We start from the raw sequence: 18,056 nt of genomic DNA on the forward strand, positions 1-18,056 counted from the left end.
GGCTCCAGGGGCAGTGTGCGTGGAAAAATCTCCAGGATAAAGCCATCTGCAAGAGGTGCACTGAGAGAACTGGAGATGCAGCTCGATGACCTTAGACTCCTACAGGACAAAGAGGAGCTGATAGATAGGAGCTACAGGGTTGCAGGAGACAGGTAAGCGGATGACTGTCAGGAGAAGGAAGGGAAATGTGTGGTCAGTGTGGCCATTCCACTCACTAATAAGTATACAACTTTAGACATTGTTGATGGGGGTGACCTAATGTGGGGGAAGCTATAGTCTTTGGCACTGAGGGCGATTCTGTGGCTCGGAAGAGCAGAGGAGTGAAGAGGACTGCAGCGTTAATAGGAGATTCCATACTGAGAGGAGCAGAGACAAGGTTCTGTGGGCACAATAGACATCTAGGTGGTGCATTGTCTCCCAGTTGACAGGATCAGTGATGTCTCAGATCGGATCCCAGGCATTTTCGACCATGAGGGTGAGCAGCCAGAAGTCGGTGTAGATTGGCACCAATGAGATAGGTAGACAAGGTGAGGAGGTCCTGAGGAGAGATTTTATGGAGCTATGTGGAAAGCTGAAAAGCAGAACCTCCAGGGTTGTGATCTCTGGATCGCTGCCTGTGCCCTGTGCCAGTGAGGGTAAGAATAGGATAATTTGGCAGGTGAACGTGTGGCTGAGGAAATGGTGCAGGGGCAGGAGTTCACATTCATGACTCATTGGGATCTCTTCTGGGGAAGGTATGACCTGTATAAATGGGATGGGTTACACCTGAACCTGAGAGGGTCCAGCATCCTTGTGGGCAGGTTTGCAGCAGTTGTTCGGGTGGGTTTAAACTAATTCAGTAGGGGGATGGGAACTGGAGTGAGTGCTGAGGATGAGGTAGTTGGTTTACAAACAGAGGCAGTGTGTAGTGAGACTCCTAGCAGGGAGAGGCTGATGATGGGGCAAAACTGCAGTCAACAGGATTAGTTGCAATGTAAAAGGCAGACAAGATCAGAAAGGGTGAGTACAGGACCGAAGGTGTTATAAGTGCATCCACGGAATATAGTGCGCAGTATTTACTCTGGGAAGAGTAAAGGATGTGGGGTATGCTTCATGGTCAATAATGTTTGGTGACCCTTGGAATCCTTTTGTTCTCTGGATCTGGAGTACCTTGTGCTGCTATGTCGATCTTTCTGGCTGCCTAAGGAGTTCACGGTTGTATTATCACAGCTGTGTATATTCTGTCGCAGAACTGTATGAGACCATCAGCACCCTGGAGACTGTATGCCCGGAAGGTGCCTTTATCATTGCTGGAAACTTTAATAGAGTATCACTGATGAAAGTCTCTCTGAAGTTTTGCCAACACATTCAGGTGAGCACACGGGGAGACAGCATACTCGGCCATTGCTTCTCTCCCTTCCGCAACACTTATAAAGCGCTCCTTCGCATCCCATACAGAAATTCAGATCACTCCTCCATTTTGCTGCTGCCAAAGTACAGGCAGAAGCTGAAAGAAGAAGCAGCCATTGTTAAAACCATCCACTGTTGGTCTGACCAATCGGTCTTCATGCTGCAGGACTGCTTTGATGACGTCAACTGGAATGTCTTCCATGATGAGGATGTCTCTGAGTTCACGGAAGGGGTCACAAGCTTCATCCAGAAGTGTTTCAAGGACATTGTCCCCCAGTAATCAGTCAGGGCTTATCCAAACCAGAAACCCTGGATCAATGGTTCCGTGCGAGCAGCACTAACCGCCCAACTCAGAGCCTACATTGCCAGTAACCAATAGGATCTCAAGAAATGCAGCTACGATCTGCGCAAAGTCATCAAGGCAGAGAAATGACAATACAGGGACAAAATCTAGAAACAATTCTCCACCAACAACACACACAGCTTATGGCAAGGTCTGCCCCACTGCAGACTTCAAAGCTAAGCACAGTGGAGTTTCCAACATTGCTGCCTCTCTCCCAGATGAGCTAAATGACTTTTACGCTCAGTTCGATATCGCCAACACTGAGCCCCCGAGGAGAGCCGTCAAAGTGACCTGCACCTTGGTCATCTCCGAGGCTGAGGTACGCAGGTGTTTCCAACGAGTGGGCAGCCGCAAGGCTGCGGGACCAGACAACATCCGAGGGCGGGTACTCAAGAAGTGCGTAACACAACTGGTAGGTGTGTTTACAGACATTTTTAATCTCTCCCTCTCCCAGTGTAGAATGTCCTCCTGCTTCAAAACATCCACCATTGTCCCTGTACCTAAAAAGACCAAGAAAACATGTCTGAACAATTGGCGTCCTGTCACACTTACCTCAATAATAAGCAAATGCTTTGAGAGGCTGGTCAAGGACTACATCTCAGCATACTGCCACCCACACTGGACCCCTACAATTCATCGACCAACACAACCGATCGACAGATGACGCAATAGCCACAGCTCGATACACCATCATTTCACATCTGGAGAAGAGGGATGCTTGTGTGAGAATGCTGTTCTTGGACTATAGTTCAACATTCAACATCGTAATTCCCTCCAGGCTTGACAAGAAGCTCAGAGATCTCAGCCTTCACCCTGCCTTGTACAGCTGGATCCTGAAATTCCTGTCAGATCACTAGCAGATGGTAAAAGTGGGCTCCCTCACCTCTGCCTCTGTGACCCTCAACACAGATGTCCCTCAGGGCTGTGTCCTAAGCCCCCTCCTTTTCTCCCTGTATACCGATGACTGTGCCACCACCCACAGCTCCACTTTGCTAATTAAATTTGCTGAAGACACTACATTGATTGGCCTAATCTCAAATAGTAACAAGGCAGGCTACAGAGAAGTCATCACCCTGACACAGTGGTGTCAAGAAAACAACCTCTCCCTCAATGTTGCAAAAACAAAGGAGCTGGTTGTGGACTACAGGAGGAATGGAGACAGTCTAACCCCTATTGGATCTGGGGTTGAGAGGGTGGACAGCTTTAAATTCCTTGGCATATACACTACTGAGGGTTTCATGTTGTCTGTACATACTGGCTGTGTGGTGAAAAAAAACACACCACCACTTTCACCTCAGATGGTTGAAGAAGTTTGGCACGAGTACACAAATCTTAAGAACTTTCTACAGGGGCTCAATTGAGAGCATCCTGACTGGCTGCATCACTGTCTGGTATGGGAACTGTACTTCCCTCAGTCGCAGGACTCTGCAGAGAGTGGTGTGGACAGCCCAGCACATCTGTAGCTGTGAACTTCCCACTATTCAGAACATTTACAGAGATAGGTGTGTAAAAAGGGCCCAAAGGATCATTAGAGACCTGGGTCACCCCAACCACAAACTGTTCCAGCTGTTACCATCTGGGAAACAGTACCGCAGCATAAAAGCCAGGACCAACAGGCTCCGGAACAGCTTCTTCCACCAGGCCATCAGGCTGTTGGGAGTTTAATGTTCATTGAAAGTACAGGCAGGTAGGCAGAGGGGTTGGCATTGCTCCATTTGTAAAAAATGAAATCCAATCATTGGAAAGAGGTGACACAGGATCGGAAGGTGTTGATGTATTTTAGGTAGAGCTAAGGAACTGCAAGGGTAAAAAGACACTGGTGGGAGTTATATACAGGCATCCCAACAGCTCTACAAATTACAATGGGACATAGAAAATACATGCCAAAGGGGCAATGTTACAATAGAGATAGGGGATTTTAATATGCAGGTAGATTAGGCTGATGCTGAATTTCTAGTATGCCTACGAGATGGCTTTTCAGAACAGCTCATGGTTGAGGCCATTAGGGACCAGCTATTGTGGACTGAGTATTGTGCAGTGAACTGGAATTGATTAGAAAGCTTAAAGTAAAAGAACCCTTAATGGAAAATGATCATAATATGATCAAGTTCACTCTGAAATTTGAGAAGGAGAAGCTAAAGTCAGATGTATCAGTATTACAGTGGAGTAAACAGAATTACAGAGGCATGAGAGAGGAGTTGGCCAGAACTGATTGGAAGCAATTTGGAAGGCACAGGGTATATACATTTCAAAAAGGAAGAAGTATTATAAAGGCAAGATGACACAACCGTGGCTAACAAGAGAAGTCAAAGCCAATATAAAAGCAAAAGAGATGGCATATAATAGAGCAAAAATTAGTGGGAAGTTAGAGGATTGGGAAGGTTTTCAAAATGAACAGAAGGTAACTGAAAAAAGTCGTTAAGAAGGTAAAGACGGAATACAAAAGTAAGCTAGCCAATATCTTGAAAGAGGATATCAAAACTTCAGATACATAAAGTGTAAAAGAGAGGCAAGAGTTGATATAGGATCACTGGAAAATGATGCTGGAGAGGTAGTAATTGGGGGCAAGAAATGGCATGGCAGATGAACTGAATAAATATTTGGCATCAGTGTTCACTGTGGAAGACACTGGCTGTATGGTAGAAGTTCCAGAGTGTCAGGGGTCATAACTGTGTGAAATTGCCATTATGAGGGAAAATGTTTTTGGGAAACAGAGGGTCTGGAAGTAAATAGTCACCTGGACCAGATGGTACACATCCAGCATTCTGACAGAAGTGACTGAAGAGATTGTGGAGGCATTAGTAATGACCTTTCAAGACTCACTGGATTCTGGAGTGGTTCCACAAGACTGGAAAATTACAAATGTCCCTCCACTCTTCAAGAAGGGCAAGAAGCAGAAGAAAGGAAACTATAGTCCATTTAGTCTAACCTCAGTGGCTGGGAAGTTGTTGCAATTCATGGTTAAGTGATGTGGTTTTCAGGTCACTTGGAGGCACATGCTAAAATAGGCCTTAATCAGTCATGGTGTCCTCAAAGGAAAATCTTGCCTGACAAATTTGTTAGAATTCTTTGAAGAAATAACAATAAGGATAGACAAAGGAAAGTGGCTGATGTTGTGTACTTATATTTTCAGAAGCCTTTTTTATTGTGCCCTACATGAGGCTGCTTAACAAGTTAAGAGCCATGGTTAGAAGAAAGATACTAGTATGGATAAAACAGTGGCTGATTGGCAGGAGGCAAAGAATGGGAATAAAAGAAGCATGTTCTGGTTGGTTGCCTGTGACTAAGGGTGTTCCACAGGGTCTGTGTTAGGACCACTTCTTTTTACATTATATGCCAGTGATTTGGATGATGGAATTGATATCTTTATTGCAAAGCTTGTGGATGATACAAAAATTGGTGTAGGGGCAAGGAGTTTTGAGGAAGTACAGAGGCTATGGAAGGACTTAGACAAATTAGGAGAATGGCCAAAGAAGTGGCAGATGGAATATAGTGTTGCAAAGTGTATGATCATGCAATTTGGTAGAAGAAATAAAGACCATAAGACCATAAGACAAAGGAGCAGAAGTCAGCCATTCAGCCCATTGAGTCTGCTCTGCCATTTCATCATGAGCTGATCCAATCTCCTTTTTAGTCCCATTCCCCTACCTTCTCACCATAGCCTTTGATACCCTGACTACTCAGATACCTATCAATCTCTGCCTTAAATACACCCAACGACTTGGCCTCCACTGCCGCCCATGGCAACAAATTCCATAGATTCACCACCCTCTGGCTAAAAAAATTTTTCGCATCTCTGTTCTGAATGGGCGCCCTTCAATCCTCAAGTCATGTCCTCTCATACTAGACTCCCCCACCATGGGAAACAACTTTGTCACATCCACTCTGTCCATGCCTTTCAACATTGGAAATGTTTCTATGAGGTCCCCCCTCTTTCTTCTAAACTCCAAGGAGTACAGTCCAAGAGCAGTCAAACGTTCCTCATATGTTAACCCTCTCATTCCCGGAATCATTCTAGTGAATCTTCTCTGAACCCTCTCCAATGTCAGTACATCCTTTCTTAAATAAGGAGCTCAAAACTGCACACAGTATTCCAAGTGAGGTCTTACCAGTGCCTTATAGAGCCTCAACATCACATCCCTGCTCCTATACTCTATTCCTCTAGAAATGAATGCCAACATTGCCTTCCTCACCACTGACTCAATCTGGAGGTTAACCTTAAGGGTATCCTGCATGAGGACTCCCAATTCTCTCTCCATTTAAATAATGGTCTGTCCGTTTATTTCTTCTATCAAAGTGCATGACTGTACACTTTCCGACATTGTAATTCATTTGCCACTTCTTTGCCCGTTCCCCCAATCTATCCAAGTCTCTGTGCAGACTCTCTGCTTCCTCAGCTATCTTTCTATCATCAGCAAACTTAGCCACAAAGCCACCTATTCCATAATCCACATCGTTGATATACAACATAAAAAGAAACGGCCCCAAAACGGACCCCTGTGGAACACCACTGGTAACCGGCAGCCAACCAGAATGGCATCCCTTTATTCCCACTCTCTGTTTCCTGCCAATTAACCAATCCACGTATATAACTTTCCCATAATTCCATGGGCTCTTATCTTGTTTAGCAGCCTCATGTGTGGCACCTTGTCAAAGGCCTTCTGAAAATCCAAATACACAACACCCATTGCATCTCCCTTGTCTAGTCTACTTGTAATTTCCTCAAAAAATTGCACTAGGTTTGTCAGGCAGGATTTTCCTTTAAGGAAACCATGCTGAGTTCTGCCTATCTTGTCATACGCCTCCAGGTACTCCATAACCTCATCCTTGACAATCGACTCCAACAACTTCCCAACCACCGAAGTCAAGCTAACAGGTCTATAATTTCCCTTTTGCTTCCTTGCCCCCTTCTTAAATAGCGGAGTGAAATTTGCAATCTTCCAGTCCTCCGGAACCAGGCCAGAATCTATCGACTTTTGAAAGATCATTGCTAATGCCTCCGCAGTCTCCACTGATACTTTCTTCTTCCAATAAAAGGTTGGACTGATTTCTAAATGGAGAAAATAGACTTGGGAGTCCTGTTCAGGATTCCTTGAAGGTTAGTTTTCAGGTTGAGTCTGTGGTGAGGAAGGTAAATGTGATGTTAGCATTCAGTTCAAGTGGACAGCAAGGATGTAATGTTGAGTCTTTTTAGAGCACTGGTAAAGTCTCACTTGAAATATTGTGAGCAGTTTTGGGCCGTTATCTTAGAAAGGATGTACTGATACTAGAGAGGGTTCAAAGGAGGTTCACAAAAATAATTCCAGGATTAAATGGCTTCTCATATGAACAGCATTTGACAGCTCTGGGCTGGTATTCACCAGAATTCAGAAGAATGAGGTGTGACCTAATTGATACCTATTGAATGGAGAAAGATCTTGATAGAATGGATGTTTTCTATGGTGGGAGAATCTAGGACCAGAGGATTAAGCCTCAGATTAGAGGGGTGTCCTTTTAGAACAGAGATAAGGAGGAATTTCTTTAGCCAGAGAGTGGTGAATCTGTGCAATTTGTTGCCACAGGAGTTATGGAGCGATGTCTTTACAAATATTTAAGGCAGCGGTTGATAGATTTTTGATTGGTCAAGGTATGAAGGGATACGAGGAGACTGGGGCTGAGAGGGATATGGATCAGAGATGTTGAAATGTCAGAGCAGACTCAATGGGCCAAATGGCCTAATTCTGCTCCTCTATCTCATGATCTGAATACCACTTGCTCTAAATGCTTTGTAAATCACTTGGCAGTGAGCCTAAGTTTAATATGCCTAATAATAGAGTCAAGGTCACATGTCAATGATAGAGGATACATTGGGAAGTTCATTGAAGTACTCCTTCCATCAAGTATTGATTCTCTCTCTAACACTCAGCAAGATGTGCCCTTAGGACGTGGGCCATGGATGTTCTTTAGATCCCAGTTACATCTAATGCTGCACAAACTAACAGCTCATCATGAAGGTGAGCTAGTTCCATTCTCTAACAATAAAGCCAAATTCAACCACACCTCAGCTTCTCTGCTGCTAAAATCCTGATTGACGCCCTTGTTATCACCATGACTTCTATAGGATTCTAACATTTAATTTTGGCTTGATGAGCAACACATGCTCTTTGCATTGATTATGCCTGCAGTGTACATCAATAAGCTACAAAGACTTCTTCAACTGCACCTTCCAAGGATGCAACCTCTTTTTTTTGCTAGGGTGTGAGCAGTAAGTATAATGAAATCACAACATTTCTCTCAGGTTGCATTTGTTCTAATTTGCAGATATAATTGCTAATCAGTAAAAATTCAGGACCCCCCTCCCCATCCTATCTTCAGCACAGAATGGGTGGCTGGGTGGCACTTCAGTTTTGTAAGAGAAAAGCAAAAGTGGCTAATAATGACTTTAACTGAACAGATCCTTTTGCCTCCAGAATACAATGAGTATTCTCAGAAAGTGAGCTCAAATAACTAATATAGGAAATTGTAGTAAGTTAGAATGAAGTAAACTAAACTCAAAGCACAGACTGCAATATCCATCAATATGCCTTTTATATTTGATTTATTGTGTATCATTGACATTTTGTGCTTCACAGAAGTACTTTCAAACACTATGGTATCTGATCCCTCCCTCCTGCTGTCTGGGAAAAGTCTCCAAAGCATTCAGGCTCTCACGACCAGTCTATGTAACAGTTTCTTCCCCCAAGCTATCAGACTCCTCAATACCCGAAGCTTGGACTGACACCTTGCCCTACTGTCCTGCTTATTATTTATTGTAATGCCTGCACTGTTTTTGTGCACTTTATGCAGTCCAGTGTAGGTCTGTAGTCTAGTGTAGCTTTCTCTGTGTTGTTTTTATTACGTAGTTCAGTCTAGTTTTTTGTACTGTGTCATGTAACACCATGGTCCTGAAAAATGTCTCAGTTTTACTATGCACTGTACCAGCAGTTACGGTCGAAATGACAATAAAAGTTGACTTGACTTGACTTGATGAAATATTCAGACCAGTGGCTGGCTGAATGCATATTTCAAAGGTTTCAGGCTTAAGGCACAGGCACCAATGCAGGAGGGGTGCAGAGAGATCCTGATGGATTTGTTGTTTAAATCCCTTTATAGTCAAGAGCAGCAAAGTGGCAAAACTAGTAGAGATGTCTCTGAACTCCAGCACTGGCTAGGTGGAGTATTCACATTCTCATTGTAATCCCAGAGGTTTCCCCTCTCATCCCAATAATGAGTAGGTGGGTAGGTTAACTGGCCACTGTAAATCACTCCAAAATAGATCAGGTGAAAATTGTTAGATTCCAGCCAGATCAACTAACTGTACTTTATTTCACCAATAAAAAATTGTTTGCAGTTTTATTAAATCAATAAATACAAACTTTGAAACACAAGTTACCAATCCTGAAAAACGTTACTGCTTGGCTGATGTTTCATAATTTTTTAGGTCAATTAGCAAAAAAAAAATGCAGCAGATGAGGATAGTCAGAATTTGGCCTTGTTTTTATCCTTTTTCCCTTGAGCAAAGACAATATCTTGCGTGTATCGGGGGGGAGGGGCAAGGGAGAAGAGCAGGCCGGGAAAGAGATACAAATTTATGCTACTCATTTTAATTATTTATAAACTGAATGTTGATTGAAGGTTTGCCTGGGTTTAAGCCTTAAAGTAGGTTTTGTACATTACATTGGAAACTTCCCAAAAATTCTTCAGATTGATGTTCCCTTTTCTTCTTTTCACTGAGATTCTCCATTCTTATGGAAAGGTAATTGCTATTAATATAAAATATTAAGAATCAAATTAATTTAAGAGAAATATAAAGTCCCTTTCTTACAGATATTGTAAAATACAGATAAAAACACCGCTTTGGTATAAAGTGTTTTTGTTTACATTGGCCTGATCCAACAAGTTGTGACATTATGAATGACATCTCATCAAAATATATTTATATTTCTCCATAAAACACCATTGGACCAACTTTATAGTTAAATTTATAGGCTATTTAAAAAGGACAAGCCTTAAACTATTTTAATAGATAAAATTATGATAAAATACTATTTTTGGACAAAAGCAGTGAGCTATCCTTCTCCTTAGAATATAATTTTGAAAGCCAAACTAAATTTTCAATGAAGAAACTTATCAAGATTGGAAAATACACATCAAATCTTAGCTCCAGAGGAGCAAATTCCAATATTGTAAATTAATGAGGTTTAATGTCTGTAGCACGACAATCAGAACATGAAGACAAGAACTATAGTGGATGATGAAAGTTTTCATATCTAAATTTGTTCTCTACAACCTTCATCGAAATAACAGTGAACGTATCTTGAAAATTTTGCTGTCAAGTGACTCCAGGTATTTCTACATGATAAAGCATCATATGAATACAATTTTATTATAAACAAATTGAACATGCTCAATAAGTTGTGTACAAGTACAAAATATTTTGGTCACTCACTCCAAGAATATAACAAATGGAACATCAAGGAATGTACATTAACAATGTACAAAATTATACTGTGAATAGCTGCATCCCTCAGTTGCTTACTTTCAGCAAACAATTTTATTAAATAGGATTTGGTAAAAATAAAACACATTCATAGAATGAAAACTTCGTACTTAAAATTGCAAGTTACAACAGGTAAAAGCACAACGTTTGTGCCATTTCTCATATACAACACAAAAGTACAGTAAACAGACAGTTTTAACCTATCAATACTGACTTCTCGCCCTTGGATTACTACAACAAATATCATTTATAATATACAATGTACACAACACTTCAAATTTGTAGAGTCCAAGTGGTAGCATTAAGCATTCAGAGCTATCGCCTGGTTCTCTTTGGTGGCACTTCAGTCTTATGTTGTCGTCTTTTGCGTTCTGGACTTGCTTCTCTTTTACGCCCTTGTTTAATCACAGGAGATGGTTGATTTCTTGATCTGTTAAATGACATAGTAGACACATCTGAGTGTTCATTTTGGAATTTATTCATCATAACAGCTCTTACATTTCAGTTCAACAAGGTTCTAAATTTTCTAAATGGTTTTGCTTCCAAATAGGGGACTATTTGAATTTTGTGCATTTGAATTAGAGTTGAAGCAGAAATTTTGTCAAAACACTTAAGGGCCTCCCTCCTGCATTTCACTAAAGATAAATGTTCTGAAGGCACCAATATCTATAATTCCTCTGGCTGCCATAACAATTAATATTGCCCAGTAAAATGACCATGAGGTGTCAACAATTACCCATACAAGGAGATGAAAGGCTAAAAATATCACTTTAGACTTCTTTATGTAATTGGAGCAGACTACCAAAAAGCCACATTAGATACATAGGTATACGTCTGTTAATAATGGAAAATGGACAATTGTTTAGAACTTTCATACAAAATTTGCTTTAGTATCAAACTTTAGAATAACACTGTGCAATTTTTATCTGATGAAAATCTATGATGAATCACTGACATAGTTAACAAAAATTATGCACATGAGAGACTATTAAAAGCAGTGATCTTATCAATAGCAAATACAAATAAAATGACTTTTTATCAATCTTGAGTTAGAAATCTCAGTGGTCTGAACAGGGACTGCAGCAGAGTGGTATAGCCTCAGTTCAAACAAACCAAATTCATTCCTAACCCCCAGTGCTACCTGTATGGAGTTGCATGTTCTCCCTGTGACTGTTTGGGTGTCCTATGGGTGATTTGTTTTACTCTCACACCCCAAAGGCATGCAGGTTGGTGGAGTTAGGAAGAATTGATGACATGTAGAAAACTGGTATAAAAATGGATGCTTGATGGTTGGTATGGACTCGGTGTGCCAGTTTACTTCAATGCTGTCCCATGACTCAACAAAATATTTCCTTGTTTTGATATCCAACTCGTCTGCATTATTTCTTTGACTTCACAACTAATACAGTAGGAAATTTCATGTTAAATTTACACTGAATGGGATTTAAGGGATGACCTTACCTTGTAACTGATACTGGTGCTGGAGATTTTCCCGACTTTACATCAGTTGTTGGTTTCTCTTTTGTGGAAGTCAGTGAACGCTTTTCTTGCTCAGTTACAGACAAATGCTCAGGACTGCTCACTTTCTTAGCTGCACGAGTGGTTGGCTTATTCTGGCTACTTACATCACTGGTCAGGTTTCTTAAAGAAAAAAATCAGAGCTGTATGTACTGAAAATGCACAAGTATACACTTTGTAATTAAAATACTATAGGTCAAAGGCGGAAGAGATTTGAGTCATAATAGCTTTACAAGTTTCTGTTAGTGTTAAATTACATTCACTTCTGCATTTATATTTTCCAGAAAAGTACTCGTGAATTTAATTGATAACCATTTATGCACCATCCAAAATAAATGGCACTATATCCTGGTACCAAAATGGTTGAAAGTTTTTTTTTACAATGAATGGGTGACAACTTAAGAAAGTCTGGGCACACATTTACTGCAGTATTAAGAATAATTTGGGGTTTGTATGTAAACTGAAACTGTAATATTTCAGCAAGAGATACTAAACTATGGCAACCACTTATTAGCTATATGGAATAGACACTAACAGAAGAGAAACATTCTTTGCTTAAATATTTAATTATTATTTAATATCCAATTACTAATTTATATTTCTCATGTTTTCTACCATACACTGCATCCAATATTACATAAGCAAGTGAATTTGGATTTCCCCAAGGTGTGGACAGAAAGAACTTTCTGCTATAAACGTCAAATATAATTCAGCAAACAAATCCCTCTATACGTGTTGAATTATCTCCAATTGATAGCATTAGATGATAACTGGCTTTTTCACGCCGCATCCTATCACTGAAGCTCTTTAAAAGAAGGGTACAGTTGGCCCTCCTTATCTGCAAGTTCTGCATGTGCGAATTCAATCAACCGTGAATCCAGAAAACCCAGAAGTGCTCTTCCGGCACTTGTTGTTTGAGCACGTACAGACTTTTTTCTTGTCATTATTCAATGCAGTATAACAACTATTTACATAGCATTTACATTGTATTAGGCATTATAAGAAATTTATAGATGATTCAAAGTATACGGGAGGATGTACGTAGGTTATCGTGAATCAGGATTGGAAAAAAAACAGAAGTTCTCTTACTAAGTAACTTGGAACAGGTACATCCAGTATTATTTAGTGTCAGTAGTCAAACATGTGTCTTAGTATATAGTATATATTTTACCTTTCTATGCATATAAAAACACTTAAGAAACATATGTATTTCAATAATTAAACCACTGTGTTGCTTAGTAATAAATGTAGCTTTCATTGGGGCAGGGCCGTTCTCACTTTATCCTTTAAAATTGTTCTGATTGTTGACTGACTGTAGCCTAACGCTTTTCCATTGACTGATGGCGTTTCACCTCTTTCCGATCGCTTTATTATTTCCACTTTATTTTCCAATCATGATCGTGTTTATTTTCATAAACAGAAACACTGTGGATTCAGAACTCCGCCGGGTCTTAATGGCCATCGTTCTGAGACAGGTTAAATAAGAGACTTGAGCATCCATGTTTTTTTGGTATCCGCGGGGGTCCCAAAACCAATCCGTTGTGGATAAGGAGGGCCGACTGTATTCTTGCAATTGCACAATTAACAATATAGTACTAATTTTCAACAGTTCCAAATCTTTGTACATTATAAATGTCAGTAAAACACAAATGAATTACTTTTTTAAACTGAAGGCAGATATTTAGATTAAGATAGCTAGAACAGAAAACTACCTTGCTTTATCTTCAACCTTTGTAGTCTTTTCTTGGGATTGCGTTGGACTTTCCTCTTCTTGTGCTTCAACTGGTATGGCTTCAACAAGTTCATCCACTACAGCAGATTTCTCCTCTTATAGTATTAAAAACACAGCAAGACAATTTCTTAATACTGGTAGGTAAAGGCTTAAATTCTTAAGATGTTTCCAATAAAAAGGTCTCACTTCACCACTCCCATCCCTCAAAAATGGAAAGTTGTACTTATACTTTAATATACCTGAATGAAGATGTCTCCTTTTAGGAGGATTTTCTACTGGAGTGAATGGGCGCTTGGGCTTTCTTTCGTTTTTGGTGGAACTTTGCTCTCTAGCACCTGTGACAGATTCCCCAGTCTATTTTGGAAGGAAAAATTGCATTGATATTTTTGTATACAATTCCTTTAAAAAAAAAACACATTGGAGCAAAAATATAAATACCACTAAATCACCATTTTGCAGTATCTGCTAGGATAGTGACGGAATTAATGAACCTCTTTAGAAAGTCAGTCTATACTATATTGTGATCTGCTTACTCAGCTTTCAAAACCTCAAGTGTGATTGTGCGAAGTATCAAAAGGTTTTATAAAAAAGAAATTACCAGAATGCATATTGTATACAAAGAAGCAATTATTGGAAGTTGACAAGATTCAAACTAGTTTGTATGCTTGCTTATATTATTAAAATGCAGTAAATAGTATATTCACCTTAAAGTATCGGAATACCTAATGCATAAAATATGACAATGAAAAACAATAAACAATGTCAGACTACGACTATTTTGTACATTCTTTAAAGTGTAAAATTTAAAGTGGCAATAGCAATTTATTTTACTTAATCATCAAATCAGCCTAGCAAGTTCCTACAACATATGCTAATTAATGTATATATTTTCACAAAACAGATCTACAGAGTAAAATGGATAAAGCTTAGGAAAGGAGGTCTTTATTCTTGCTGAATTAACTGAGTCTTAATGTGCATCAGACAACCAGAAACATCAAAACATTGAACAAATGCTGACTCCCCTCCCAACATAAAAATAAAATTCCATTAATTATAATAACAAAGTTAACAAACTTTGTGGAAATTATGTGTGCTTGTCTAAACTAGTTTGGCATACCTAAATTGAGTCAGTTTTGTTGACCTCAGAAGATACCAAGATGACCTAAAAACTGGTTACATAATACTCTTCCAAGGACAGGGAATGTTACATGACATTGGTCTATGTTTTGGGCACTGTTCCCTCTCAGCTGTGTGGCCGTGGAGTAACTAAAATTCTCCCGCACACATAGCCTTTGTTGCTGTGCAGTTGGTATTTCCTTTGATATGATGTTCATATTAAAGTGCCCTGGAGATTTTAGGCCATATAAACATTTTATGCTCAGAGCAATGTTTGGTCACTGCAGCTGTAAAAAATAATTAGAGGGAACCTTGGCTTTGGGGGTTAACTCTTAATGCATTCCAATATAGTCCAGCACACAGTTCTAACCTACAGAAGAACAATGCAGGCATCAGTACAAAGCAAAAAATTTAACCTATGACTGTAAAGCAAAATATTTCTCATTATGTGACCAAATAATTTATTTTCTTATTTCAATCTCATATGCTGTGAAAACACCAATCTTCTTACACTGCATCAGTAACTGTTAATTGGCAACTCTCAACAGCTCAGCAGTCAAGATCCTCCAATACACTCAGTACTTTTAACGGCATATAATTACACCAGTTACCCTCAATGCTGAACTTCAGGTAGTTCAGTGAATCCGACATGATGCTCTCATTCAACTGTGTAGAAAACCACGTGATCACAGACTTTCACATGCTCATCACACCAACCTTAAAGGTTTACCTCCCACAATTATCCAGGTGGTTATAAAGGCTCCAAACTAGCATGGCTTATTATTTAATCTCCTAAATACGAGTCCAGTTCTTCCCATTCACTGAAACCAAAAAAAATGCCAGCACTCCAATATATTTTTACTTTTACTGCTACCGAAAGGTTTATCAGTGAAAAAACATGATAGAATTTGCAGAGAAGCAGCAATGGAGCAAATTCATAAATCAAAAGTGAAAACAGGAGGAGGGGCATGGAAAACACGCTGAGCACCTACGCTCTGTCCGCCAGAGAAAGCAGGATCTCCCAATGGCCACACATTTTAATTCCATGTCCCATTCCCATTCTGATATGTCTATCCATGGCCTCCTCTACCGTCAAGATGAAGCCACACTCAGGTTGGAGGAACAACACCTTATATACCGGCTGGGTAGCCTCCAACCTGATGGCATGAACATTGACTTTTCTAATTTCCGTTAGCCCCTCCTCCCCTTCTTACCCCATCCCTGATATATTTAGCTTTCCCCCCTTTTTTTTCTCTCTTTCTGCCCATCACTCTGCCTGTTCTCCATCTCCCTCTGGTGCTCCCCTCCCCCTTTCTTTCTCCCTAGACCTCCCGTCCCATGATCCTTTCCCTTCTCCAGCTTTGTATCCCTTTTGCCAATCACCTTTCTGGCTCTCAGCTTCACCCCACCCCCTCCAGTCGTCTCCTATCATTTCGCATTTTTCCCTCCCCTCACTACTTTCAAATTTCTTACTATCTTTCCTTTCAGTTAGTCCTGACGAAGGGTCTCGGCCCGAAACGTCGACAGTGCTTCTCCCTACAGATGCTCCCTGGCCTGCTGTGTTCCACCAGCATTTTGTGTGTGTTGAGAGTCCTTCTGCAGGATTCCTTAAAAGTTAACTTGCAGGTTGAGTCAGCAGTACAGAAAGCAAAAGCAATTTTAACATTGATTTACAGAGGACAAGAATAGAAAAGGATGTAATGCTGAGGCTTGAAAGGCATTGATCAGACCACATTTGGCAAATTGTGAGCAGTTTTGGGCTCCATATCTGAGAAAGGATGTGCTGGTGATGGAGAAGGTCCAGATTTACGGGAATGACTCCAGGGCCAAAAGGGTATGAGGAGGCTGTATTCATTAGAGTTTAGAAGAATGAAGGAGGTTATCATTGAATCTGATTGAATATTGAAAGGCCTAGAGTGGATGAGGATACAGATTCAAGATATAACAAAATCCCTTTCGAAGAGAGGAGGATTTTTCCAAAGTCAGAAAGTGGTGAATCTATTGCTACAGACAATTGTGGGGGCCAAATCACTGGGTATATTTAAAGCTGAGATTAATAGGTTCTGGATCAGTAAGGGCATCAAAGGTCATGGGGGAGTGGGGGAGGCAGGAGAATGGGGTTGATAGAGAAATTAAATCAGACATAATCAAATGGCAGAGAAGACTTGATAGGCCAAATGGCTTAATTCTGCTCAAGTCTTGCAGTCTAAAAAGTAAATCAAATTAATGGTGTATTTTCCTTTGCCACCACTAGTTTTATGGTACAAACACACAGAACAAAATTCACATGAGCTGATGGTTATTACATGGATGTTTCTTGCAATTTCCGCTAAGCAGCAAGTAGCTATAAACACATCCACAGAGCTTTGCTATATACGGATCTGTACAAAAGTCTCAGGCACATGTATATAGCTTGGGTGCCTGAGACTTTTGCACAGTTCTGTAGTAATTTTATGATTTGCACTGAACTGCTGCAGCAATAAAATTTATGATACATGTGAATGATGATAAACCCGATTCCTATATGGGTCTCTATTGTGTACCAAGAGTGGGAAGGAGGCAGGGAGAGGGAAATCATGGTTGGGAAAAGGGGAAGGGGGAACCGGGCAATACTAGAGACATTCTGTAATGATGAATAAACACATTTAGAATCAAATGATCTTGCCTGGTGTCTCAGGGCAAGGTGAGCCTGCACCCACACTACCCCGTACCCCTTGGCCCTCTTTCTCTGCCACCTATCTCATACACCTCCCGCGGCACTTCACCCTTGCCATTCATAACATTGTTTGCTTCCACCAGATTTATAAATCGCTCTTTAAATACATTTATTATCAAAGTATGTATGCAGTATACAATCCTGAGATCCGCTCCACAATGATGACACAGTACTGTGCAAAAGTCTTAGGTACCCTAGCTATATATGATGTGCCTATGACTTTCACACAGCTAAAAGCCACATTCAAGAACAGGATGAAATAATCCTGCTAAGGTATCAAACCTAGAATGAAAACCATGTTCAATTAGCGTCCAGATACGTTTGCAGAATTACCTGCGTGTTGACTTTGATAACTTAGTATATTTAGTACTATAATTTTGTGGCTTCTTTCTCCTTAAGGTTAAAGTGTGAATTAATCACTGCTTGCAGATTTCCTATCTGGAACTGGTCTGACTGATTTTGCAGTAGGGAAAAAAAAGTGCTTTGACCAACAGCCAGTCCAGACATCATAAGTTTGGAGAGTAGGGGACTTCAATCAGGCTGACTGCCCAAGGATAAAAGGCAGCAGCAAAGAAGACCTTTCAACGGGCAGCCACCAATTCAGTGGACATAGTTCTTCGAGGCTTCACTTCACTCAGAGAAAGCAAAGGAAAGAAAACATGTTTTTTCCTTCTCTTATACCTGTTCAGCTAGGACAGTAGAGATGTCAGGCAGGAGGGTGAAA

The 18,056-nt window shown here is 40.4% G+C and overlaps 1 protein-coding gene across 5 annotated transcripts in view; it reads right to left on the reverse strand.

Moving 5' to 3' along the window:
• Positions 1-10,110: 10,110 nt before the first annotated feature.
• The window catches only part of bod1l1 (biorientation of chromosomes in cell division 1-like 1), a 45,142-nt gene continuing 37,196 nt past the window's right edge, over positions 10,111-18,056 (reverse strand). For all 5 annotated transcript variants that reach the window (XM_059988892.1, XM_059988890.1, XM_059988891.1 and 2 more), the window contains 4 exons: positions 13,740-13,854; positions 13,481-13,595; positions 11,712-11,891; positions 10,111-10,680 (listed from right to left, as the gene is read on the reverse strand). In XM_059988892.1, coding sequence (XP_059844875.1) covers positions 10,566-10,680; positions 11,712-11,891; positions 13,481-13,595; positions 13,740-13,854 — 525 coding nt within the window. In that variant the 3' untranslated portion in view covers positions 10,111-10,565. The remainder of the gene's footprint in view (positions 10,681-11,711; positions 11,892-13,480; positions 13,596-13,739; positions 13,855-18,056) is intronic.

Source organism: Hypanus sabinus, chromosome 14, assembly GCF_030144855.1.
Source record: "Hypanus sabinus isolate sHypSab1 chromosome 14, sHypSab1.hap1, whole genome shotgun sequence".
Classification (NCBI taxonomy): Eukaryota; Metazoa; Chordata; class Chondrichthyes; order Myliobatiformes; family Dasyatidae; genus Hypanus; species Hypanus sabinus.